This window comes from Gekko japonicus, unplaced genomic scaffold (genome assembly GCF_001447785.1).
Source record: "Gekko japonicus isolate JY-2015 unplaced genomic scaffold, Gekko_japonicus_V1.1 scaffold1787, whole genome shotgun sequence".
NCBI lineage: Eukaryota > Metazoa > Chordata > Lepidosauria > Squamata > Gekkonidae > Gekko > Gekko japonicus.
The window spans coordinates 311,792-325,753 of record NW_015174893.1 but is presented as its reverse complement, the minus strand read 5'-3'; the positions used below and the strand labels follow the sequence as shown (position 1 = coordinate 325,753).

Genomic DNA, 13,962 nt, shown 5'->3' with positions numbered 1-13,962 from the left:
ACTCTAGCATATTAGGCCATACCCCTGAAAGCACAGCTCATTCACATATTAGGCCACACCCCCATGTTACCAGAAGTGTGGTCATCCAGCCACACCCACCTTTTGCCTCTTATTCTCTTTACCTTGTTTGTTGACAAAACCCAGGGCTTTTTTTTGGTGCAGGAACTCCTTTGCATGTTAGGCCACACACCCCTAATTGTAGCCAATCCTAATGAGTTTCTGCTGTTGGGTGTGGCCTATTATGCTAATGAGTTCCTGCTGGGCGTGGCCAACTTCGGAGCCAGCCAGAATTTCGTTCCTGTGCGTTCCTGCCCAAAAATAGCCCTGCCGGCATCACTTCCAATGTGCACCAGAAGTGACATCATCGCATCAGTGATGTCCAGGCGACGCTCTGGTATTTGGCCAAAATACGGCAGAAGCCATTTTTACTATACAGTTTTTGCCCAGATATCAGAGCGTCACCCGGACATTGCAATGGGATAAGGTCACTTCCTGTACGTGCTGGAAGTGATGTAAGCATATTGCCCGTGACGTCACCTGGTCCTCCCCTCCTTCTTCTGGTAAGTCCCTCCCCATCCCCCACGGATTGCCAGGAGGGACCTGACAACCATACACCAGGTAGGCCCTGTTGGAATACAAATTAGAAATCTTCCCACCTAGATAGAATTCCTGGGAGAGGGTTCTTCCCCCTGTCTTGTACACGTAAATCAGGGCTATTTTTGGGCAGGAACGCACAGGAACGGAGTTCCGGCTGGCTCCCAAGTTGGCCACACCCAGCAGGAACTCATTAGCATAACAGGCCACACCCAGGAGTAGAAATGCATTAGAATTGGCTACATTAGGGGTGTGTGGCCTAACATGCAAAGGAGTTCCTGCTACAAAAAAAGGCCCTGGGTTTTGGCAACAAACAAGGTAAACAGAATAAGAAGCAAAAGGTGGGTGTGGCTGGATGTGACCACACTTCTGGTAACACAGGGGTGTGGCCTCATATGCTAATGACCTGTGCTGTCAGGGGTGTGGCCTAATATGCTAATGAGTTTCTGCTGCTGGGTGTGGCCTATTATGCTAATGAGTTCCTGCTGGACTTTTTCTACAAAAAAAGCCCTGACGTAAATAGTGCAATTCTTGCTAAATTCCTTAGGCTGAGTCAGAAGGAAACACAGGATCGTCCTCTATTAGCCATCCTCTCATTGCCCCCTAACATTGTAAGACCCACCTGCCCCCTTGCACCCCTAGCCAAGAGCCATCTGAGGCTAGACAGGTGGTAACTCAAGGAAAGGCCTTCTTGGTCATGGTACCAAAACTCTGGAGCTCCCTCCACAGGGAGATGCGTCTGTCTCCCTCTATTGTTGTCTTCCACAGCAGGTCAAAGCTCTTGTTGTTTCGTTCGTTATTTGGTGGACTCCCAGTTAGCTGTTATTGGCCTCCCCCCCCCCCCCGGTTTTTTTTTTTGTTTTTTTTGTTTTTTTTGGCCCCCCCCCCCCCCCGGTTTTGATGTTGTCTGTTTGCGTGTTCATATGTTTTCATTGAGTTGTGTTATATATTATTTATTTATTACATTCCGTTTGTTTATTTATTATTCCATTTATTATTCCATTTACAATTGTGAGGCTCTGGCGATGTACAGAATCCTAAAAACATAGAAACCATATCCAACAACATGCGGTAATTAAAAGCAAGTGGCGGAGGTTTTTGCAACTCCCTCCCGTACCTGGTCTGTGAGTGCTTCAAACGTGCAGGGGGGGAATCAGTTCCATAAGGCATAGGGGTCCAGGTAGGGTGCCAGCCATTATGCCAACCGTTGCTGTCCTCAGCCGAACGCCTGGCAGAACATCTCTGGCCGTACAGGCCCTGTGGAATCGCATAAGATCCCGTCGGGCCCTGATGTTACTTGGCAAAGAGTTCCACCAGGCTGGGGCCTATTAATGCTGTTCTGACATTCAGACGTTTTCTGGCCCGCTGCCTTGGGATCCCATTTGGGAGGACAGGCAGCATGGAAATGTTTTAAATAAATAAAATTGTCTGGCCTCGATCCCCAGAACATCGCTCTGCGTTTCTCTTTCCCCCTCAGGCGGTGGCGGTGCATTGCATGCTGGGATTTGGCCGGACTGGAACCATGCTGGCATGCTACCTCGTGAAGACCCAGAAGATTACCGGCGTGGATGCCATCCACAAAATCCGTGAGCTGCGGCCCGGCTCCATCGAGACGTCCGACCAGGAGAAAGCTGTCATCCAGTTCCACCACCGCATCAAATAGCCTTGTTTGTTGGGGGGAGGGGCAGCGGGGGGGGGGGGGGGGGACCGCTTGGCTATTCACTCCTATTGTAGTGGAGAGCATTACAGAAAGAGACTCTCTTTCTAGGCTCCTCCCCCCCCCCAATCACTGGGAACGAACTTTCTGCCTGGCCGAAGAAGAGCTAAAATAATTGTTTGGGAGACTTGATTTGGGGTTCCTTAGGATGGAATTAGGTCTAGCGACCGTGGCTGGAATTGATAGGGGATTCCCGACACAAGATCAGGGGAGCAAGATCACCTCTGCAGGATCACGCAGTAGAATCTGTGAGACTGTGCACAAATGGGATTTCCCTCCCATGCTAGGAGGAACGGTTGCCATAGAGAGTTGGGTGCTGTTTTAGGACAGGGGCGGAGGGTCCTTTTCTGTTTCCTGTGACGGCCCTCGCTACAAAACCTGTTGACATGCCGACACGTTACTTGCTGCCCGGGAATTAAAAGAGGTCAAAGGGGACAAGCCTCCATCTTGGTTGTTTCTAAATGGGTCAGTATATATACTAATATTCTTGATTTGCAGTTCTGGTGGCCTCACTTCCAAAAGGATGTGGACAGAATGGAGCGGGCGCAGAAGAGAGCGATGGGGATGATCGGGGGCCTGGAGACCGAGCCCTGTGAGGAAAGGCTGAGGGACTTGGGAATGTTCAGTCTGGAGAAGAGGAGGTTGAGGGGGACACACAATTGCTCTCTTGAAGTATTTGAAGGGCTGCCACTCAGAGGAGGGCAGGGAGCTGTTCCTGTTGGCATCAGAGAAAGGACTCACAATAATGGGTTTAAATTAAGGGCGGGAAGGTACCAGCTGGATATTATGAAAAACAATGGAATAATCAGCTATCTAGGGACCCTCACTGGCCGTCTTTAAGCAGCAGCTGGACAAACACTTGCCAGGGATGCTCTAGGCTGATCCTGCACTGAGCAGGGGGTAGAGATGTAAAATTTTCGGAAATTTTGAAGCTCGGAAAAACCCCGTTTTTTTCCCGGTTTTTTTCGGGGGGAACGGAAATTTTTGGGAAAATTGAAAAAATGCTACATTAGCATTTCTTTTGTCTTTTCTAGATTGAAAGTCATTCTGTTACTTTAGGAACATAAAATATGACTATGGACATTTTTACTTGGCATGAAATTATCACAACTAGCATATTAAAAATATAGTGTATCCAAACAGTTATTACAAACAGAATACCCACCCACATGCAAAAACAAAACTGAAACCTTTTTCTTTTCTTGTGACATTAGCACCTCCTAAAGGAAGAAATGCATCTTGTTCTTGCATTGGAGAGTTCAGTTTGTAACCTAGGACTTGCTTGTCCTCCGTGCACAGAAATTAGATCAATCTGACACCGTACATATTTTTTAAGAAATGATTTGGAAAATATTTGAACACCTTGTCTTAAAATATTTTATTCATCATGTTAAAATAAAACGTTCCATAATCATTTTTTTTCTTTTTTCAATTTTTCCAATTTTTCAGAAAAAAACGGGAAAAAACCCGTTTTCCCCCCCAAAGTTTTCCGGTTTTTTTTCCAGGCCTTCACATCTCTAGCAGGGGGTGGGACTGGATGGCCTGGATGGCCCCTGCCAGCTCTGTGATTCTATGATTTCCTTCTGACAATGGAAAGAAGGCAATCCCGGTTGCCTATACGTGCCTCATGCCAGGCCAGACAGTGTAGTTGTTTTGTACTGTGATGGGCAGCAGCTCTCTAGGGCCTCCTGCAAAGAAAGGTCTTTCCTTTTCACTCAGTACATGAAGCTGCCTTACACTGAATCAGACCTTTGGTCCGTTGAGGTCAGCATTTGCAAGCTCTGACTGACAGCAGTTCTCCAGGGTCTTGGATAAAGATCTTTCCATCAACGATGACTTGCTTCTTTTACACAGAGGTGCCAGGGAGCCATGGCCCCTCACCTAACTGAGATTTTTTAAAAATGTGGGCTCGTCTGGGGATCGAACCTGGGACCTTCTCCATGCAAGTATTGCTGAGTCACGCTCGTTTCTGTGGGGTGACTGATTGCTGCCACGTCTGCGGCCCAGTGAGAGCTGCCGTTGCTCAGTGCTGAGCTGTGAAGATGAGCTATGAAGCAGGAATTCCTGTGTTCAAGGTTCACCTCCGCTGCAGTCCCACTTCAGCATCTCTTCACACACCGCATGTATCACATGCGCCCACAAATAGTTTTGTATTCATTTGCAGCAGTTATCCATCGTCTTTCTCCGCAGTGGCTTACATCATTCTCATCTCATCTGTTTTTTAAGGTTTTTTAAATTGATTAGCCAGAACAAAATATACAGTACTCTAATACACATAATGGAGCTGCGGTGGCTCAAGTGGTTAAGACGCTGAACTGCAGGCTGTGGAAGGTCGGTAGTTCAGCAGTTCGAGACCCGAGTGTGCCGCATGACGGAGTGAGCTCCCGTCTCTAGTTCCAGCTCCTGCCAACCTAGCAGTTCGAAAGCAAGAAATTGCAAGTAGATAGATACATAGGTACCACTTCGGTGGGAAGGTAACAGCGTTCCGTGCGCCTCGGTGTTTAGTCATGCCGGCCACATGACCACGGAAACGTCTTCAGACAGCGCTGGCTCTTCGGCTTTGAAACGGAGATGAGCACCGCAACCCTAGAGTCGGACTCGACTAGCTTTTGAGCAAGGGAAACCTTTACCTTTAATACACATAATATAAAAACTTAAAATTGAGAAGTTACGATCGGAGAGAAGCAAAGGGGAAGTAACAATTTTTTAAACTCAGTTAATTCCAAAACAGGTCATAGTCCTTCCTGTTTGGGATAATAATATTGCACTTGGGATATTCTGTCACCACATTCCACCCCTCTTCCTGACTAGCTTTCCACATATTTATGACTTTTCCCTCAAAGAAGGAATTGTTTGTTATTCTACACACTACATACATCTCCCATATTTTATTATACCATTGCATCTTTGTAAGTGGTGTATCCGATTTCCAGTGTTTAGCTATTAATAACTCTTGCCTTCTCTTCAGATCGTATAAATCTTTCGCCTCTTCTCATCTGTTTTATTCTCACAACACCCCTGGCCGCGGGGGAGGATGGGAGGGTTGCCAGATTTGGAAACCCCTGGAGATTTGGGGGTGCAGCTGGGAAGAAAAGGGACTTCGGTAGGGTATAATGCCGTAGAGTCCAAAGGATCCATTTTCTCCAAGGGAGCTGATCTCTGTAGTCTGGAGATGAGCTGTAGTTTGAAGAGTTCCCGAGGCCCCACCTGGAAGGCTGGTATCCCTACCTCTGAGGTAGGTTAGGCTAAGTGTGCGACTGGCCCGTGCTTCCATAGCAGAGGAGGAGTCGAATGAGGGTCTTCCAGATCCCACATTTTCTCCCATTTGATTTTCCTCTGCAAAGTTACAGTTGGAGCTATGGGGTAGTACGTTTGCCAACCATCAGGTGGGGTCTGGAGAGCTTCCAGAAATTCAACTCATCTCCAGAAGACAGAAATCAGTTTTCTCAGAGAAAATGGCTGCTTTTGAGGGTGGGACTCTTATGGCATCACATATTTGCTGTAGTCCCTCCCCTCTCCAAATAGGTACTGCTTCGGTGGGAAGGTAACAGCGTTCTGTGCGCCTTGGTGTTTAGTCATGCCGGACACATGACCACGGAAATGTTTTTGGACAGCGCTGGGTCTTTGGCTTTGAAACGGAGATGAGCACTGCAACCCTAGAGTCGGATTTGACTGGCTTTCGAGCAAGGGAACCTTTACCTTTACTATAACAACAGACAGCCTGGTGAAGTTGGCATAGAAAATGCCCTTCCTGTTAGTGTACATTGGATACAAATGACCAGAAGGGGGAGCTTGTGGGTTGCCTAATTTTTGTTTGGAAGGCTGCCTGGGTTTCTCGAGTTCCTCAATTGCAAGCTAATTTTTAAAATAAACTATTCCTGTTTCCCCCTTCTGGCTGCTTCCGAGCTCTGTACATAAGGCTGATTTAAATGTGATGTTGGCAAAGGTAAAAGCGCTCATCGGTGGCTCTTTCTGCCACCAGCAAGTGCTTTTACCTCAGCCAGGGTCGTGTTGAAATCAGGCCTTTGAGTGAAAAACTGACAGTTGGAGCATAAAATCCCAGAAGGAGTATCCAAGCCCATCCTCCTTCCTCTTCTTCTTCACAGGAAGAAATTGGAGAGAGAAATGGTTGTAAGGGAGGAGTGAATGCTTCCCTCTCAGAAATTCTGATAGTCTTATTTTTTTAAAAAAAACTGTTTAATTCTACGTGAGTTTGACCGGAGGATTATTCTCACTCTGAACTTCACGTGAGGTAATCTGGTACCAATTTAGGGGTGTGAGGAGGAACCATTTGGAGAAATGTTGCTAGTCTCTGTCAAAAGAATGCGGGAGGAGGGTATCTGCCCTCAAAAGCTCTTTTAGATGTGTCACCACACGCCAGACCACTTTGACTTTTGCCGCAGGCAAAATCCTGAGTGTACCAAAGGAACAGGCAGAAGCACCTGAAGAATTTTGTTGATGAAACTTCCTTTTTAACGGCTCTGAACTCCCTTGTCGGCCTCGCTTGGAGAGAACCTCCCATGTTCGCTCGGAATTTCACCTTCGCTGAAATTTCGGTGGAAGCCTAAGTTTAAAGCCATCAGATGATTTGGGCAGAACTGACTTGAGTGACAAGTTCTGAGGGACGGCAACAGGGTTGCCAGCCTCCTGGTGGGGCCTGGAGCTCTCCTCGTAGTACAACTGATCTCCAAACGACGGAGATCAGTTCCCCTAGAGAAAATGGCTGCTTTGGAAGGCGGATCCTATGACACTGTAGCCTTCTGAGGTCCCTCCTCTCCCCAAACGCCACCATCCCCAGGCTCTACATACCCAAAATCTCCAGGTATTTCCCAACCCAGAGCTGGCAGCCCTAGGAACAGCCTCCTGTCCTGTCCACCCGGCTGCTGTTCCTGGCTCCATAAGCTTCTCCAAAAGCAATGTGGTAAGCTGCTCTTTTGGTTTTGTGTGCCATTGAGTTACATGGGGTTTTCAAGGCAAGAGATGTTCAGAGGTGGTTTGCCATTGCCTTCCTCTGCACAGCAACCCCTGCCTTCCTTGGTGGTCTCCCATCCAGGGCTATTTTTGGGCAGGAGCGTACAGGAACGGCGTTCCGGCTGGCTTCAGAGTAGGCCATGCCCAAGGAATGCATTAGCATAATAGGCCACACCCAACAGCAGAAACTCATTAGGATTGGCTACATTAGGGGTGTGTGGCCTAACATGCAAAGGAGTTCCTGCTACAAAAAAGCCCTGGGTTTTGACAACAAACAAGATAAACAGAATAAGAAGCAAAGGTGGGTGTGGCTGGATGGCCACACTTCTGATAACATGGGGGTGTGGCCTAATGTGCTAATGAGCTGTGCTGCCAGGGGTGTGGCCTAATATGCTAATGAGTTCCTGCTGGTGGGTGTGGCCTATTATGCTAATGAGTCCCTGCTCCCTTCCAAGTACTGACCATGGCCGACCCTGCTTCGCTTCCATGCTCTGACAAGACTGGACTTGGACAATCGGGCTGGTAGAAGAACATGCCATAGGCACGCGATTTTTCTCGCACTAGTTCAGCCACCCTGTCTGGTCGTCTCAGGGCAGACAAAATGATGGCCAAAGTCTCAAAAGCGAATTTCCTCACAAGTGTTTAGGAATATCCTTCTGCTGGCTCTGGCACACCCTCCTACTTCAACAGAGGCCAGAAGTATTGCAGGCTCTGGGCTGCCTCAGTTCTCTCTTGTTCCAGAACTTTCTACATCTGCTTTCTGGCCTTTTAAAAAAAAATCTCAGGGAGGTGAAGCCGAGTTGAAATTCCGGATTCAGTTCTGGAAAGTTCACGCTACCCGAGCGCACTCTGAAAGCGCACCAGCTTTTTCAACTCCCCTTGAGACTGTTACACAACCGCTCGGCGTTTCGTAAGAGGTGTTCGGAGAACCATTTCTGGCCCAAAATATCTTGGGGAGGAGTGGAGGAAAGTCCTTCTACGGTAAGCTGGCTTTCAACTAAGATTAAGAGGAAGGCATCACAAGAACACCTTGGAGAAAGAGACTGCTCCCCCCCCAACCCCACCCCAGGCAGCTTGTAGCCTAAAATTTTATGCTGAGGGAGCATACTGGTACACGGGGCCGGGGGGTGGGAATCGTAAGTCAATTGGATACAGCAGAATCGCAAATATGAATGTAATATTCTTAACGGGACTTCATTTGTTCATTTAAGTCGAACTGGGATTTTGGTGACGAGTGTTCACACAGCACCGATATGCTAGGATCTCCTATTCCGTTCGAAACAACAAGGTAACATCTGCTCGGTGGGTTGTTATCTGATTAAGCCCATTTTGTGCGTTGCAATCAATAAAACGACCATCTCGTTAGTGACGGGGATAACATTTCATCCAGCGACGTGGAAGCGTAACGCTGAGAGGTCTCTAAATAGTTAGAGCAACAGTGATCCTGAAGGAGCGTGTGTGTGCACAGTTCGTAAATATAGGAGGTAAAAATCCTGAATTCCTTCACGCACACAAAAATTGAAGGCCAATTGAAATGGTAAATGTGCCCCCACATGTCCCATGTACCTGTTGTGTTCATCAGACTTGGTGCTGGGAGTTTTGCATTTGGAATTTAATTCCCAAGGGCATTTGATATCAGATCAGGCCTGTGGTGAGGGGGAGAGGGGACTTATTATGCCCCCGCACACAGAGTGTTTTCCTGGTGATTCAAGCAATCTGCACACATTCTTGCGCACAGGTAAGTTGTAGCAAGGTGGCTTGCAGCAAATGGTTAAAAACAGATACCAGACTGAGCCAAACAGTATGTTTATTTTCCTCATCTGCCTGCCTGCCTGCCCCCATCTCTGAAAGTACTCCTGAGGCAAGTTCCCCAACTGCAGCAAGAGGAAGCATCCCCAAAATAGCAGAAATCGCACTCAAATTTTTCGGCTCTGATCACTACTGACAAGAAGAGGAGGAGGAGATTGGATTTGTACCCCACCCTTCACTACCCAAAGGAATCTCAGAGCAGCTTACAATCTCCTTCCCCTCCCCACAACAGACACCCTGTGAGGTAGGTGGGGCCGAGAGAGCTCTTTTGAGGACAGCTCTTGAGAGAACAGCTCTGAGAGGAGTTGTGGTATAGTGGCCAGTTTGGTGAAGTATGCGGATTCTCATCTGGGAGAACCGGGTTTGATTCCCCACTGCTCCACTTACAGCTGTCGGATGATCTTGGGCAAGCCATAGTTCTCTCAGAGCTGTTCTCTCAAGAGCTGTCCTCAAAAGAGCTCTCTCAGCCCCACCTACCTCACAGGGTGTCTGTTGTGGGGAGGTGGAGGGAAAGGAGTTTGTAAGCCGCTCTGAGACTCCAAGTGAAGGGGGGGGTATAAATCCCCTCTCTTCTTTTGACTGACCCAAGGTCACACCAGCCGCTGCATGTGGAGGCGTGTGGGAAAAAATCCAGTTCTCCCAGATTAGAGTCTGCGCTCCTAACTACTACACCAAACTGGTTCTAAGGGGGAGAGAAAGCCAGTGAGAGAGGAATTGTCAGAGGAGAAGGCAGTATGGAACAGGTCTATATAAGAGAATGAATTTGTTCCATTCTGGAGTTAACAGCCTTGGGACAAGAACAGAACGGATTTGCAGCTCTACCTCCACATCCTCTGACCCCACCCTCTATGTGTAGGACTGCGATTTCTAATTCCATTTCATTTTTTAAAAAATTATTTATTAGATTAGACTTTCTGACCGCCCTTCCTTGCTTGCCGTGGGGCTTAGGGCCGTTCACGACAATTTGAGTCACTGTAGTGTAAAATAAGTCCAAACCATAAAAAGTCAATATTTAAAACATTCAGAGCATTTAAACATCTCAAAACATTTTAAAAACAAGATGGCAGTGCTAGCATTCAGCCATGGGGGGGGATGGTGTGCCAGCAGACGTAAGGAACCATCGCTGGCCTCAACCAAAGGCCTGGCAAAACATCTCTGCCTAACATGCCCTGTGAAACTTGAATAGAGCAGACAGGGCATGGATGTCACTTGGCAGAGAGCTGCACCAGGCTGGTGCCAGGCCGGAAAAGGCCCTGGTCCTGGTCGAGGCGAGCTGGATATCTTTGGGGCCAGGGACTACCAGAAGATTCTTGTCTGCTGATCTTAATGCCCTTCGGGGGACACATTGGGAGAGGCGGTCGTGAAGTTCATAGAATCATAGAGTTGGAAGGTACCTCCAGGGTCATCTAGTCCAACCCCCTGCACAGTGCAGGAAATTTACAAATACCTCCCCCTCCATGCCTGCAGTGATCGCTGTTCCTTGACCGTTAAGGGCTTTAAAAGGTAAGCACCAAATGTCTGATGAAGTGTGCTCGCACATGAAAGCTCACACCTTGAATAAAACTTTGCTGTTCTTAAAAGGTGCCACTGAACTCTAAAAATGTTAAGTGAGGTGAGGCTCTTGACTTTAACTGTGGGCAGAGAGAAAGCCACATCACATGGCTTTGCAACTGGGTCCCTACAAGTAAGTAAACTTAGTAGTGGGCCCCACTTCGAGGCATGTGAGAACTGCTGTGCTAAGGGGCTTTGGAAGAGTTGGTGCTGATTGGCTGAGGCGTACATATGTCACAGAAGGCTCTGGTGCAGTCGGAAGGGTCTCTGGATGCTATTGGACATTCCCGCTCAGACCCTAGAGTAGGGAAGGCAGAGGCATGGGGGCCGTGGAAGGAAAGTTTGCGAGTATTGTGGAGGAATGAAGGGAAGAAGAAAGCGCGAGGAACGAAATGTGGGAAAGAGAAGGGCAAGAAAGGACAGCAACATACAGGCAGGATCCGCAGAGGGGAGAAGAAGAAGAAGAAGAAGAAGAGGAGATTGGATTTATATCCCGCCCTTCACTACCCAAAGGTGTCTCAGAGCGGCTTACAAACTCCTTTCCCTTCCCCTCCCCACAACAGACACCCTCCTGTGAGGTAGGTGGGGCTGAGAGAACTCTTGACAGAAACCTTGTTCAAGGACAGCTGTGCCAGAGTTATGGCTTGCCCAAGGTCATCCAGCCAGGTGCGAGTGGAGGAGTGGGGAATCAAACCCGGTTCTCCCAGATTAGAGTCCGCGCACTTAACCACTACACCAAAAGGATGGCAACTGGGTTCTGGCTGAGAATCGTCTGCCTTTCCGCCTGGAACCAAGCAGGAAGGCAGAATCTAGTAGCAGAAGCGCTACTACGGCTCCTGTTCCCTCTCCCTTGCCTGGCTGACGTGGTAGAGGGGATGTTGGTGACTGCTGCTCATCCTCCCCTACCCACCTACCTGGCTCCCTGCAGAGAGGAGAGGTGACGGCTGGGCCGGATCCCCTCCCTCTTCACAGCTCACTTTAACCCTCCCCCATTTGGGGGAGAGGAAGAGGAGGAAGAGATTGGATTTATACCCCGCCCTTCACTACCCAAAGGAGTCTCAGAGCGGCTTACAATCTCCTTTCCCTTCCCCTCCCCACAACAGACACCCTGTGAGGTAGGCGGGGCTGAGAGAGCTCTTTTGAGGACTGCCCTTGAGACAACAGCTCTGAGAGAACTTGTGACTGACCCAAGGTCACACCAGTGGCTGCATGTGAAGGTGTGGGGAATCAAACCCGGTTCTCCCAGATTAGAGTCCGCGCTCCTAACCACTACACCAAACTGGCTCCAAGTTCATATCTTTCTTCAAATGCGGGAAGTCCCCCAGGTTTGCGCGAAGATTGCCCCCATCTGAATCTGGCCCCATGGCCTTCCTCTATCGATTTATGTGGGGGCCAAAGTGCAGAATGAGAGAAAGGGTTTATTGAACGTTTGTCTTACTTTTCAGCCCCCGGACTTCGGGCCCTAGCGGGAAGGGGTGGTAGCAACGTATTGTCGGAGTCAGCCCACTGCCAGCACACCTTTGTCGCCTTGGCACAGCCGGCAGTGAGTCACCGCACTCGTGCCCCTCTGACCAGAGAGCGTTGCCGCAGATGGTCCTCGGCAAGTCTTGGCAAAAGGAGTCCTACACCTGCGTAGCCCTGGGGTCTTCCAGAGCGAGGCTCACTGGCTTGTCAGGATGATCAGTGGGCAGCCTGCTCATCCCTCGCCTTTCGCCTTCAGTGGGCTAAAGCAAACTGACAGGCGTTCTTGTCTGCAAGAGAAACCTGTGTCGTTTCTGGGTCCCCCTCCCCAATCTCGCTGTGAGGCCCTGGGGGCGAGATTTTTTCCAAAGCAGGCAGGTGACTTTGAAGACTGACTTGCAGGAGAGGAATGAAAGCCTGCTCAGTGCCGTGCCTTAAAACAGTGCTTTTGAGTACTGCAGTGGGGGGGGGGGAGCCAAATCCTCCACACGTCAGTAAAATGAAGGCAAAGCTACAGATTCTGAAACTGAAAACCCATGTCCAAATTCCTGCTCGCCTGCACAGCCCACCGAGTGAAGCCAAGCAAACAATTTCTTATCTCAACTGCCATGCGGTTAAATTGCTCGCAGATCCTTCAATGGATCATGATGGAAGAGGAGGAGACGGGATGGAATCTGCCAGAATAGGGGTGGAGCCTGGGTGGAAACTGATAGCACAGGGGAGGAGTTCGGACGGAATCTAAAAAGTTGGGGTGGAGCCTGAGTGGAAACTGATGTCACAAGAGGAGGAGCTAGGATGGAATCTGCCAGGATATGGGTGGGGCCTGAATGGAAACTGATGGCACAGGGGAGGAGCTTGGATGGAATCCACCAGGATATGGGTGGAGCCTGAATGGAAACTGATGGCACAGGGGAGGAGATAGAGTGGAATCTGTCAGGATATGGGTGGAACCTGGGAGGAAACTAATGGCACAGGGGAGAAGCTAGGATAGAATCTGCCGGGATATGGGTGGAGCCTGGGGAGGAACTAAGATGGAATCTGGCAGGACTGAGGTGGAGCCTCGGTAAAAAAAAAAAAAGGAGAGGAGCTTGGATAGAATCTGGCAGGATAAGGGGGGAAAGGCTGGTTGAAAACTGGTAGTACGAGAAGATCATGGATAGAATCTAGTAAGATAGGGGTGGATCCTGGGTGAAAACTGATGGTACAAGGGATGAGCTAGGATGGAGTCCGGCAGGATGTGGTGGAGCCACATGGAATCTGCTAAGCTATGGGAAGGGCATGGACAGCAAGGAGTTGATTCTGAATCTGAGTGTGTTTTCAGACCTTAACATTACTTACCTGAGAGCACAGCTTCACCACAAACTTAAAAGGGGGCCCAAGTCACAACAGCCTTCTGAGCATGCACAGAGTGACATTCTTCCCTCACCGCTAAACCCTGGCTCATTTGGGAGTGGTGAGCATCCAGGTCAAAAAGTGTGATCTTTCAGCTTGATTTGAGTCTGGGGCTAATGGATGGACCGAATGAGCAGGTGGCGGAGAAGAGCAGTGGATGGCTAGTCTAAGACGGCGGCAGCGATCCTATCTCCCAAAGATGTTGCCCTTATACAAATCTTGATATAGAGTCGGTATCACATATTTTGTTACATTGTAATTTTTATGCTAGGGAGAGACAGCTGTTAATTTTCCCATTGTTGTCCAAATTTAAACCCTTGGATGTCCAGTTGAAATTTGCGGAATTGAGGACTAAAACTGGGTAAAGGTGGGTGGAACCGGAGCAGTATCTGGCAGGGCGGGGTAGAGCCAGAGCAGAACATGGTGCATTGTGGGTTGGTTTGCCAACTTGATGAAAGGGGGGGAAA

At 48.9% G+C, this 13,962-nt stretch overlaps 1 protein-coding gene across 1 annotated transcript in view; it reads left to right on the top strand.

Annotated features, from left to right (window-relative positions):
* The window catches only part of DUSP23 (dual specificity phosphatase 23), a 27,240-nt gene extending 24,983 nt beyond the window's left edge, over positions 1-2,257 (top strand). The window contains exon 3 of the mRNA XM_015424955.1: positions 2,072-2,257. Within this exon, the coding sequence (XP_015280441.1) occupies positions 2,072-2,257 (186 nt within the window). The remainder of the gene's footprint in view (positions 1-2,071) is intronic.
* The last annotated feature ends 11,705 nt before the right edge of the window (positions 2,258-13,962 follow it).